This window comes from Labrus bergylta, chromosome 16 (assembly GCF_963930695.1).
Source record: "Labrus bergylta chromosome 16, fLabBer1.1, whole genome shotgun sequence".
In the NCBI taxonomy this organism is placed as follows: domain Eukaryota; kingdom Metazoa; phylum Chordata; class Actinopteri; order Labriformes; family Labridae; genus Labrus; species Labrus bergylta.
Genome location: NC_089210.1, coordinates 21,995,820 through 22,009,196, shown reverse-complemented (window position 1 = coordinate 22,009,196; position 13,377 = coordinate 21,995,820). Strand labels below are relative to the sequence as shown.

At 35.6% G+C, this 13,377-nt stretch overlaps 2 protein-coding genes across 2 annotated transcripts in view; both read left to right on the top strand.

Annotated features, from left to right (window-relative positions):
- Positions 1-13,377, top strand: part of LOC109975243 (nuclear GTPase SLIP-GC-like) — a 47,832-nt gene that overhangs the window by 34,230 nt on the left and 225 nt on the right. The window lies entirely within an intron of this gene.
- LOC110005083 (nuclear GTPase SLIP-GC-like) lies at positions 3,218-13,297 on the top strand. The gene is made up of 16 exons (XM_065964748.1): positions 3,218-3,442; positions 4,028-4,121; positions 6,221-6,437; positions 6,566-6,790; positions 7,483-7,689; positions 7,844-8,019; positions 8,247-8,340; positions 8,425-8,512; positions 8,621-8,742; positions 10,705-10,878; positions 10,977-11,134; positions 11,323-11,449; positions 11,725-11,833; positions 11,926-12,056; positions 12,418-12,499; positions 13,212-13,297. Exons 2-16 carry the CDS (start codon positions 4,036-4,038, stop codon positions 13,295-13,297), a joined length of 2,082 nt encoding a protein of 693 aa, XP_065820820.1. The 5' UTR covers positions 3,218-3,442; positions 4,028-4,035.

The window sequence follows — 13,377 nt, the reverse complement described above, 5'->3', positions numbered from 1 at the left end:
TGACTGACTTCCTAAATCCGAGGACACGTCCGTCTCTCATGTCCTGGCATTGCTGCATCCAAGGACATCCATAATCTTCCCTGCTTTTACGGCACGTTTTTGAAGAGTTTTGGCGCGCAGTCAGGAAATAGCTGGTGGAGCATTTAATTGGATTATTTGTTTATAATTCCCTGATTCCAAGGGAGTGCTCCATTATTAATTCAGATGAATACTTTTGTTAATTTACGTTCAAAATGAATGAATCAGAATTATTAATTTAATGGCCACATTTACCACATCATAACCCCAACATAATTGGTGCCCGCGTGTGAGATCTTCAATAACCCCAACTCAGTAGTTGTGTTGCCTGTCTTACCACACATCAACTGAGGCAGAAACTGATGCTCTGCCTTTGTGGACATAAAGGTGTGGTCATTAACAGCACAGAAGTCTATTACAGCAATTAAAGACTCTCATATAGAACCTGTTTATGAGTGACATTTAAAGATCAACTGAGGACACGTGAATATAATATAAGAGCATATTATAATTATAAGAGCATTCCAGAACAAAAAACTTTAGACCTGAGTCACCAAGTTTACAGGTTTATCCGGTTTTTGGAGGTCAAAATAAAAATCAAGATTAACTTTATCGATCGGTAAACTTTGTCTCACCGATAGAAAAATTTGTGTTGGGCTCTTCAACCATGCTGCAGCCATAAAAGACATCAATCAAAAATAATTTACATTAAACATAAAACAATGAAAATTATTGTATAATGTCCAGAAAAAAACAAGATTTTAAATTACATCAGGTTTTTAAAATACCAGACACCAGTTCAGCCTTTAACCGAAGTGCTCCAGGCCTGTTGAACTGTTTATTTAATGGAGAGAGTAAGAGAGACAACTAGGAACAGAGAGTTTTGTTTAGATAGGGAAGTTGTATCATTGAAAGACTAGAATAACATCAATATTATAGAAACGGATATTAAAGTGAGTCTGACTGGGATTTTGACATCAGGGACAACACATCTGAGTGTGGGTTCCGTGTTTAATTATTTCTAAAATGTTCTATGAGAAATGAAAAGATGATTATGAGTTGATTAACTTTTAGCATGTAATTGTGAAAAATAGAAAGTGAAAGTGCCGATGGCATGAAGGCGGAGCAGACACAGAGGGCTTGTGTACTTAAAGAACCTTGAATGAAACATCGCTTTCATTTACAGGAAGAGCAACATTGGTCATGATTTAAGTATCAGGTCACGTAACCTCTAGTGTATTTACCAAGACTGAGGTGGTGGAGGTTTAATGACTGCTTGAGATTGTTTTTTTTTCTTTTTTTTTTTTTTTCCTTATCAGCTGGGAGTTTTGATACAGCCATCTGTGGAGATTTTTGACTTTTCCCATTTTAGCTTTCATCATTGTCAACAAAGGACTCCAAAGGAATTGTAAGTAAAGCAGTGTTACATAAGATAAGAAAGAAACAGAGATGTAACTGGTTTTACTGACTCTGTTTGATTGAACTTATTATCTTTGATTTTATTTTGTATTGTACTATATGTTTCTGTATAACTTAAAAAGGTCCTTCATAATCAGTTTCAGTAAGAGCTTCTGGTTATCTATTTTAAATAGCTAAATCGTTTTTTTATTGACTTATTACACGACATCTCCTCCATAATGTAAAGGTATAGATTGTATGCGAATAAGCTTGGTTGTTAAACTTGAGTAAATTTCCCGAGAAAAGAGTTAATTTTCAGCACTTTTACAACTGAAACAACTATGGAGGGATGTTTTGTTGTGCCATTGAAGACGTCACCATGAGGTGCTTTTGAAAAAGTAGTAGATAGGCTTCATGGAAAACGTTCGGTGGAAACGGGGCTTTAGAGCTGTTGTGACTTTGATCTAAGAAGTGATGAAACAGCATAATGCCTGCATTAGTCACTGATTTACAGATGATAGCACTACAAATACAAATGTACATTTTGTTAATGAGCCAGGGACTGTAAGTCAAAATGGTTATTTGAGGTGGAAGCAAGCGGCAACCTCTGATGCATTAAAATGGTGATATAATCTATGGGTGGAAGCTTTGACCTGACTGATATTTCCCAAATACTTGCTGGGGTCCTTTCCTTGCACCTGCTATTATCTGTTCATAACTCCTTATCTTTGTCTAATTACATTTAATTCATAAAAACTTCTGCAATATGTGAAGTTGTTACAATAGATTTCAATATTATTATGTGATTACCTTACAGTTGCTGTTTCCCGTCATGGATGATTTTGTTCAAACAAAATTAACTGAATGGAGTCTCAGCGATTGGATAGAAAATTTTCAAGGTGAAGTATTACCATTCTTTTTGTTTGTCACAGGCAATTTCCCACCAATACTGAAACATTCAATCATATGCTAATAGAAACAGAAAATGTGCTGTAATATGGCTCTACAATGCCAACTTGACATAATTTCATCATTTTAAACAATGTTTGGTTTTGCTTGACAAAGATTATTCTGAATTGTTTTCCTAACAACAGTTCAAGGTATTGATGAGGAAAGTTTTTACCTTCTCGATAAAGATGACATCAAAGACTTGATCACGAAAGTTGGACCAAGGGCAAAATTCAAGAAGAGACTCAAGTCTCTGAAGGTAATACTCCTCAATGTCTTAGGTTTAATACATTCTCACGTGTAGAATGACTATCAATTATTAGTAATTGTATGATGAAAGAATGACTAAAATAGTATTTACTGGAATCTCTCAAATTCATCTTTTCCCTTTGACATTAGGGGGAGAAAAATGCAACAAATCAGGTCATTAATTAATTTTCTTGTCCTTTGAGTGCAGTACATTCTCTTTCATTTCGTGTTGTGTATATATTACAGTCAGGCCATAATTATTTTAAATGTCTGCTAAAATGTTCCATGGCTTTGTTCTGAGAGTGATGCTTTTCTTGACGTTGTCAACAGGAACATGAAGAAACTGCTGATTCTGCTCAGGTAAGGATAAAATACATTTTCCAGGGATACTGTTATTATACTTGTACCTCTTTTAATCATCAATGTGCAATAGAATTACTGATGTGTCCTGAGAAAAATCACCATCATATTTGACTGAATCAATGATTGACTCCACTTCCAGAGGTTTAGTCACACTCATCATAGCTTGGATGATATCTGTTTCAATGAGTCAAATGCATATTTCATCTTTAGGTTTTGGCCAACAGTAACACAAGAGATAAAGGTAAGGTCTAAAGTATCTTATGTATGATTTATGGTGATCTGTTTTTGTAGTAATAATGTTTTGTTCTGACAAATCATCTATTTGTATGTTTTAATATTGTAAGAGGCAAAAAGCTGTTTTTGATTTTTAATGAAAAATAAGGAAAAAGAAAGTCTGAGTCTCAGGGGGAGTCCAGCGGATGTCTATCACCAACTAAGAAACGACGACGGGACTCCACATATTCAGGTATTTATGTTACGCTGAGAACTATTACAACCAACAGATCAAAGTATTCACCAGCATGTATGTGTCATGACTTCATATTAAACCTTAGGTGTCTCTTAGCAACATGCCATAGAGACGATATCAATGCTTCCATTACTTCATAAATTAACCATGGACTTAAACTTCGGGCCTCTCATTTGGCCTGAGCAGCTCACATGGCAGAACAAGTGTCTATAGTAGTTTCTGCCAAATGAAGTTTGTATTTTCATGCCCAGCACTCACACTGTTTGACTAACAAATGTACACACACAAACCTGAATAACAAGACTAACATGGGCATGTTAGTCTATAAACAAGGTGTGGTCAGGCACAGTGTTGGGGCTTTTCTATGGATGCCAAATAATTCTTTGTACCATGCAGTACACATGTTTACTGCTGTTTTTTTTCACTATAATGGCTTATTTTTTCAACACCTGCGGTTGCTGCTTTGATGACACTCTAAATTATCCTTCATTGACATTTAAGAGAAAGGATTTTGTTTAACATGGTACCTAATTGATACCTAATTAATACACTTGTTTCTTTGTCTTTTCTTTTCTCCAACAGAAAAAGTCATGCTGTCTGAAGTGAGAAACATCATGGCATGTGTTCATGACAAAATACTACACGGAGAAAAAACAAAGCTCAATGCTTTTCTAGAGTAAGAAAAAAGATATTTCATATTTGCTTATGGGTCCAAAAGAGATTTGTGACTATTTGAGTTTTGACAAAAAGAAATAAAACAGGTCCAGGCAATCAGGATGGTTCATATACCAACAAGACAATGACCCCAAGCATACTTCAAAGCTGTGCAGAGACTATTTGACAAAGAAAAGGGGATCTGGAGTAGTGGAATTGATGGACTGTCTAGGTCAAAGTCAGGATATGAATCCTATTGAACAAATTTTGGATTTAGTAGATTCAAAGATTGATCGCACAAAAGTTTCATCTAAAGCAAGTTTGTGGGAATAGCTAGAAGCTATTTGGAACTCAATAACAAAAGAGACAAGCAGTTATCAAGGTCAAAGGAGGCCATACTAAATATGAAGTTTTTTGGTTATTATATGTTAAAAAGGACTATTTAGTTGTTTCAATTTATTTGACAAATAAACAATAGCATTATTGGTTTTCAACAAGTTTTTGAAAGATTTGTAAAATATTAGTTTTTTCGTTTTTATGACAGGTGGTCTAATAAATAATATAAGAAAATAGTATATATATATATATATATATATATATATATACTTCCATTTCTGCTGAAAAGCTGCAAGTTGTGAGACCATTTGTTCCCTGAAAAAAAGCCTTTTGGAGAACTCTGACATTTACACAATCTTGACATATTTGTTCACCTATACTTTTTCTTTAAGCTCTGGTGAGTTTACCTCTTACCTTTGTTCCATTTCAGCTCATTCACTGGACTTTAACTGCTGAATGGGTCTGTTCTAAAAGTTTGAACCATTAGTTTATATATCTCAGTGTTTCCCACAGAATGACACAATACCTGGGCGGTGGAGTTGTCCGAGTATTTATATATACACACACCAATTAATATATGGGGGGTGGGGGGCATTTGTGTACTAAACTCTACATTGAAGCAATATGCTCTTTAATCCATAAATTATTGACTCACTCTATGATGTAATAAAATGATTACACTATTAGGAGAAAATTATTTTGCCTGCTTCATGTAATAACTTAGGACATTTTGGGCCCAGCATCTTGTCACATTATCAACTAGTTATTACAATTTAGGGTTTTATTACATTTTTTGTAACATTTTGAATCGTTGTTCCATTTCGGATTCTTACAAGCCCAGAACAAGGTATTTCATGGTATATAAATAAAGTTATTATTATTATTATTTATTGCATCTTCTAGAGCTACAGTCTATCCTTTAACAACTGAATGGATTGTGCTTTTTATATTCTCCTGTTCTGACTATTCTCATATCTGTATTTTACAATGACGTGTGCCTTTTACAAGTGAAAAAAAAGATTCACTATTGACTTGACTCATTTTGTTAAATGGCCTTCTTTGTTGACAAATAAGATTAAGATTTATTTTTTCGGCTTTTTGTGCCTTTGATGGAGAGATAGGATGATGGATAGAGTTGGAAATCAGGGAGAGAGAGAGAGAGAGAGAGAGAGAGAGAGAGAGAGAGAGAGAGAGAGAGAGAGAGAGAGAGAGAGAGAGAGAGAGAGAGAGAGAGAGAGAGAGAGAGAGAGAGGGAGAGAGAGAGAGAGTGGGGAATGACATGCGGGAAAGGAGCCACAGGTGGGATACGAACCCGGGCCGCCCGCTTGAAGGACCATAGTCTCCATATATGGGGGGCGCGCACTAACCACTTTTCTAAAGTTTTGTGAAGGAAACAAAATCAATAACTTATTTCCCTTAGATGGTAAACATCTGGCTTTTACTTCCTGCATGAAATGAACATTTTCGCAAGATTTCAAGTACGACTATTCACATGTGGCAGCTTTGGCTCAGTGGTAGTGTTGGTCGTCTCTTAACAAGGTCGTAGTTTTGTTTTCTAGCTCCTGCAGTTGTATGTCGAAGCATCCTTGGGCAAGAAACTAAACCCCTGCATCAACTTCTGTGAATGTGTGTGAATAGGATTAGTAAATAGTAAATGTATATGGTACTCCGTTATGATTTATGAATAATAAAAGGATTTAATGAGAAGGATTAAAGCTTAACACTTGACACCTTTATTGTAATATCTTTCATATGAATTAACGGATTTGAACTGTTGTATAACAGGGAAAAAATCTGTGATTTGGAGACAGAAAAGAGGGAGCTGGTTGGTGTCTTTGGAAGAACAGGGGCTGGAAAAAGCTCTTTGATAAATGCTGTCGTCGGAGAGAAGGATCTCTTGCCCTCAGGAAGTGTCAGTGCTTGTACAACAGTCATCATTAAGGTGGAGGCTAACAAGCAGAACCAGAACTATGAGGCAGAGATTGAATTCATCACAAAAGAGGTAAAATAAGATGAACATAATGTATCCTTTAATCCCTAGTCTTTAAAAAGATGTTGAATGCATTGCTTCATCCATTTACAGTATTTGATTCGTTCGATTAGTTAAAGGATGATTATTTTCTTTTTTAGGAATTGAAGCAGGAGTTGTGGTTCTTGTTAACTTTCATCCTGAATGATGAAGACTGCAAAGAGGAAGATGTCGATGATTACAATGACGCTGTTGAAATGCTGTCAGCGCTGTATGGAGAAGAATGGGAAAAAAACCCTTCTGTGGAACATCTCATGAACGACAAACATTTCAGAGAAATCCCAGAATTTATTGTTTCTACGAAGAAAACCTTGACCTGTGAATCAGTAAGAAAGAGAATAAATCTACAGTATCATTTATATTTGAATTTGAATTTATATATGTAATGGGGTCAATGCAATTTAACAGTTTCAATACATGAAACTGATGTGCTACATAAAGAGTATATTGCTAATTTCCAACATGTGTCCCTAATTGGGCCTTTGGGTAAACAAACAGAGTAAAAATGTACAACATTCAATAACATAAAACCCCATAACACTATATGAGGATACATTAAAATACATGCACTATATGACAATACAAAATGCTATAAACCGGTTTAAGATACAATTTAAAAGTGGGTACAGCTCTGGTTTGCTTTCAGCCAGCATTTCACCTTTTTTGTTAAAGATTTGAAGTCTGAGAATTTTAATTCCGGTATACAAGTACATATCCAAAAATTACTTAACAGAAAGCTATCTTGTTTTGAAATGTATAACATTTCCATCTCAGACATAAAGTGATGTCTGCAATTTACATACTTCCTGGTCGTTCAAGTTTGGTTTAATTTTGGGGTAGTTTAGAAAATGTTATAGTAAATTCAGTACCTAAAAATGGATTTAAAGAGAGAATGGACTTGATCCTCAATGTCTGCAGCTCTATATCAAATGTTCCCTTAACAGCAAAGTCCTGTCATGTTACCTTCATAGATGGTCTGTGTAACTGTAAATCCTTAATCTTATTTTTCTTTTGTCAGGCTAAAAAGTTGTCTGCAGAACTTGTCAAATACACAAGAAGCAGATCAAAGTATGGAATGGCTAAAAGCATAAAGAAATGGTTTTGGCCCCTGGTGAAGTGTGTGACAATCAGGGTGCCAAATAATGACCTTCTCCAGAATGTCACACTTGTGGATCTACCTGGAAATGGGGACCGCAACAAGGGCAGAGATAAAATGTGGAAAGGGGTAAAACATTAAAATGCATCACTTTGTTTATATTGTTTTAAGTTTAACATTATTTTATTACAAAGCGCTGATATTGACTCCATTGAAATACATTGCATAACCTTTCTTTGATATTGACTGATATTCACGATTAACTTGGATTTCATCCTTGTAGGTGGTTCAAAGCTGTTCCACTGTGTGGATCGTGACGGACATTAACAGAGCAGCATCAGAGAAAGAACCATGGGAGATTCTGAAAAGTGCCAGCAGCCTTATGGGAAATGGTGGCCAGTGTCAGCACATTCACTTCATCTGCACCAAGTCTGATGTTATCGAAGACTCTGATGATCTGTAAGTGATTTTTATCCATAGAGGAAGACGCTGACGAGTATCAGGGTCTACTGCGATGTATTTATTATATATATTTAAACTATGTGTACTTTGTTCATATATGTCATTTTTTAAACTTTTATCCTCAGAGGAAAGAAAACCACGTCATATTAAAGATGTTGGAGATTGACTTTTCAAGGCGTCAGATAATGTATGAGGTTCAGCTTGATACTGATCTCTTCTTACAGTTCAGTAGCTGGCGTTCGTGCTGCCATATTTAAGAGGAACATCCGGGCCAAGGAGGAAGTGAAGAGAGAATTTGGGAAACTAAAGGGGGTTCAGGTGAGTTTTGAAATGTCAGAAAATCTAAAATGAAGATGTCTTTTCAATGCAATACCACCCTAAACGTATTCATTATTTTTGCAGACACATTTCAGTGGTGACTGTTTCAAAGTGTTCACAGTGAGCTCCAACGAGTTCCTTAAGGAGAAAAGGCTTGGACCAGATGAAACTGGTAGGTGAAGGTCATGCATAACTTTGTGAATAAAAGAATATCTGTTACATGTGAGAAGTTTCTCTGGATGTAATTATGTAAGCTCTATATTGTATGGTTTTTTTATAGAAATCCCCAAACTTCAGGAATTTCTGCAAGAACTGAATGACTTTCACTCAGTCACACTGAAGTATGTGTCAGGAGCGTATGGGATTCTTTCCCTTATTCAAGGTGCCGGCTGTGGAGACATGGTAAGATCAAATAACACTTTAACTGCATTTAGTTTTAGTTTTGGCAGCCAATAATCACAATCTGAGCCAAAAAGGTACCTTAAAATCCAGTATTAGGACCACTCTAAATATTTTTAAATTGTGTATGTTTCTTATCCCTATATAAACTCCTCAAAAAAAGATTTCTAAAATATCCAAAACTAACCTAAATGAAAGTAAGTTTTAGGTTCAACACCAGTTTTTACCTGCAATAATATAAGTCTGATTGATTGGCCTTTTAACTGAATATACAATATTTGAACTAACATGCTGACGTCTGCATCAATTTTCTCCAGCGCCACTTCTCTCTCCTCTGCTGCAGCAGCAGAACTACAGAATGCTATCAAGCACATGGCTAACAAAATCATATTTAAAAAGTTGTACACCCATAAAAATATAATATTTTACATACAACCCAAAAAAGTTTACTTAATTGAAGAGATTATGTGTTCAGTAGTGACCATTTTAAAGTTACACACTGATTTTTAAACATTGGACCACACTTATTTCAAACTAATGGGATATAGCTGCTTAATATGCAGCCGTGAGGGACAGGGATGTAGTGTCACTTCCTGGCAGGGGTGTGGCTTTAAGTGTTGAAGGTTACATGAAAACTTCATCTAAAAAATTCACCACGTCATATATACCAATGTGATGGATATCCCAGTGTAAAATATTGAGGCATGCACCGTCAGCACCGTGAGTGCTGCCCTCAACATCACACACAGCATGCGACATGACGCATTTAAAAATTTGCTGCCATTCATTAATGTAAGCTGTGGTTAGGAACATAGCACCACCACTTCACATATTTTCTCCATCATGAGGTCATGATGGTGCATTAAAAGCATACGGTGGTAAACAGTTCAGTAAATACAGCTGTTGGAGTGCTGGTTTGGAAGAAAGAATCTACAATTAAAGTCAACAAGTGAGCAGAGCAGGTGGGCAGCACGACTCAAGGGACGAGGGTCTTTACACCACAACTTTCACCGTAGGCTAAGAGCTCAAATACCATACTGTAGCTTGTAGGAGTGTAAACTCCACAAAGTGAAAACAGATGGTACTAAAAGAGCAACACAGGAGAAAAGAAATTGCACATTGTAGACTTGGTTAAAGTTCTTTTTTTTCTAAAATATCGAGATTGGCGTTGTACATTTACAAGAATAAAGCTGTGAATTTATGATATTCAATCTGTAAACCAATTTAAATTAGGCTATGGTGGAAATTTTTATTCTGAAAGGATACATCAAGTCTTAAAATTCCAAAAAAAAAAAGGTAGAGGACCCAATAGCAGTCTAACAAAAATAAATAAAACAAAAAGGAAGAATAAAAACTTACTTTATTAAATGTCCAAAGAAAATCCACAAAAGGCAAAACAAATCACAATGAGAAAAACTGAGACAAAGGCAGGTTGCACAAAGCACAGACACATAGATAGGTTAGACACCTGACAATGAACTGACAACAAGAGGAAAGGAACTTTGAGACTAAATACACAGGGGTAATCAAACACAGGTGAGACTAACAACACAGGTGAAGACAATCAGGGCAATCAAAATGGAGGGAAACCAGATAAAAGGAAAGAAGAAAACTGCAGAAGCCACTGATGAACAGTCTATGGTGGCTTAATAAGACAACATAGGCTGTGATTAGACAAATGCAATGCCATGTCACACCAAACATAGTCTTTGATGTATTGAGTCTGTGATGATATTTGTATGGTCTTTATTTTACATTTTAGTTTTACTTTCTTTAAGAGTCATTTGTTGCTTGTACCATAAATAACTTTAAATCCAGATCGGGTCACATCTGGATGCAACTTCACACGTGGTTTAGAGCCAGATATCCGTCTATTTTTTAAAAACTTTGACACATTATTTTATGCCTAACATACAGTATAGAGTTGTATTGTTTTAACATTAAATGTTTTCTATTTGGTTTCAGGCTGGCGTAAAAGCAAATGTGTGCAAAGACCTTGAAGAAAACTTGAAATGTGCATTAGATAAAGTCTTTGAGCCCATGATAAAGTCCTATAGGGCTTTTAACAAGTGCCTCATGGAGGGTGTTGAAAAATCCAATAGTTCAAGGGAAAGTGACTTGAAGTCCTTCTTATATCCCGTATGTATTTGAATATTTTACTCCTTCATCCAAACCATCGATTTTTCACTTGATATTCAAAAGTTAATCATTTAAGGAAATGTTTGTTTTTGTTTCAGAAAAGAATAAAAGGAAGAGCTTTATACGGGAGATTGAAGAGCATTGTTGCAAACAATGGTGTCTACAAACCAAAAAAAGGGAAACAATACAACCTCAATGAGAAATTAGCTTCAAAGCTGATGGAGAGCATTGATGAGGAATTTAGAAAGACCTTCCCGTAAGAACGTACTAAATGAGGAAAAGATAATACCTCTTCAAATGGCGAATATAATAATAATATAATAATGTGTGCAATGGTTATTTAAAGTAATTAACATAATTGAATACAAGTATCTAAATGAAATTTCTAAATTTAACTTTGTCAGTATTTGATCAATGAAAGATTTACTTGTTAACATGTTTCAGAAATGAATCAAAATGTGAACCATTCAACGGGGCCATCAGTTCCTTTTCACTCGGCACAGGGACTCTGGTTGAAAAGTACAAAAAGTACAAAGGTGTGCAGCTGCAACTGGAATTTCTCAGGACAGAGGTAAGAGATGGTGATGGTACCATCTTATCCAACAGTTTTGTTTTAAGCTTTTTGTCAAAGTGAAGGAGACTCAAGAACGAGGTGAAAAAATCAATTGAAACACGTTTGTGATTAACGTACTTAATGAAGAAAAAACATTTAAGAAAGAAACCAAATAAAAGATCTTTTTTTTTTGCGTTTATTGTTGATATTCATTTCTTATGTAGAACACCATCAATAAGGTACATGTTAGCGATGCAGATATACATGTTTTTGTTTTTAACCTTCTGTTGTAGGAAGAAAAAATTAAGGCAAAACTCGACAAAACCATCCGGGAGCGAAAGAAAGAAATCTACAGCAGCCTGACGACTTCAATCGAGGAAAACATGCAGAAGTGCTATGAAGGTAAGAAAGAAGATCTTGGCATTTGAAACCTGACACTTAATCAAATACATGTAATTAATGTGCATTTAAAACCATTTTCTGATTCACTGTAGATGCACAGCAATGTAAAGGCAAAGGCTCCTTGAATGCCATGAGGGTCGTCATTGAGCAGCATGTTCGTGCCAAGGTCGACATGTTCAAGGAGGCTAAAACTGTGATGATGTTAAATCTGGCAGAACTAATGGTTTGTAATGGTTCATAATTCAACATACAATACCTTATATGATTGTTATATAGTAAAACACGTTGTGTTGCACATCTCAATCTTTGTGTATGATTCTATATTATTATTCACATCAAGTCTTTTCTTCATTGAAATAGAATGTACATCATTCTCAAGATAGTTTTTGTGACTGCGGTTTTACAAAAAAGCAACTTTTTATAAAAAATGAAAACAAACACAAAAGCTTTTTCTCTATTTAAGACTTATCTGCTTTCTGAGCAGCCCAGAAAAAACATACATTTAAACTGTTAATGTATCATCCAGTAAGTCCTAAAGGAAAGTGTGCTGGTTAACAGTGTTAAATATTTTAAATCTTATTTAGGAGGTCATCCAGAAGATACTGATGGAAACACTTCTGAGGTCAATGGACCTATCACTCAATACAGATGATCAATCCGTTCCAGGTAAAGTGAATGTTAACAAGTACATTTGTTTACAGACAAAACACCAGTGAAGCGATTACAACTTTGCATGTCAAAGTGGTTTGATTCTGATTAAATGCTTGATAGATGTAAACTATGAAGTTGGAAGAACTAATCAAAACTGTTTTTATTTGGGTCTAAGAAATATTGCACAAGTAATCCTAGTTTATGTGGATATATCCTGTCATTTTTATAGCACTGATGATAACTGGTGAGAGGAAGTTACAGGAACATTATGCAGATTAGAGTGTGCTCTTGAACAACATAGTTAAAGCAACAAGATGTGACTTTTCCACCTTTAAACAGAAGTGTCAAAGGTCGATTTAATAGCAGAAGAACTTTCAACAGGGAGAAAGACGTCTCTGCCCCGACCGCCTGTTTTCTGCAGTATGTAACTTTGGCAGTTGGCCAAGGTCATCTCATGAAGAGTGTGTACGGCTGTTTGGAGACTAGTTCACACAAAAGCCTTCAGTTACTGTATAAATAGAAACCAGTTAGCCGTCTCTGTGCGGTTATGCAAATTCACATAGTCTAGAAAGGGTTAGGAGTAACATGGGTGACAGTTGCACTCAGGGACCTTCTGTGGGTGCCAAAGTGCACCAAACTGAAATATTGTTGCTTTAACACAGAAAGCGCACACCAAAGTGCAAAGACATTTTCTTCCGAGGTTGAAGTTTAACTTTTTGTGTTTGAGATGTCAAAGAGGAGCTTGAGACCGTGACAAAAAAATACAAAGCACTGAAGAAAAACACACATGAAGGAACATCACCAGTCAGGTAAAAACTTTGTTTTTAAAGTAGATAATGCTCTGATTTTAAACTGTAAGAAATTGCTTCACTTATTTTTATAACAGTTGCTAA

What these genes read in the sequence shown, in the direction of transcription:
- LOC110005083 (XM_065964748.1), top strand. Translation starts at nt 4,036, where the DNA reads ATGCTGTCTGAAGTGAGAAACATCATGGCATGTGTTCATGACAAAATA. An exon ending in AAGCTCAATGCTTTTCTAGA is followed by an intron (nt 4,122 to 6,220) that starts GTAAGAAAAAAG and finishes GTTGTATAACAG; the next exon opens with GGAAAAAATCTGTGATTTGG. An exon ending in TAAATCTGGCAGAACTAATG is followed by an intron (nt 12,057 to 12,417) that starts GTTTGTAATGGT and finishes AATCTTATTTAG; the next exon opens with GAGGTCATCCAGAAGATACT.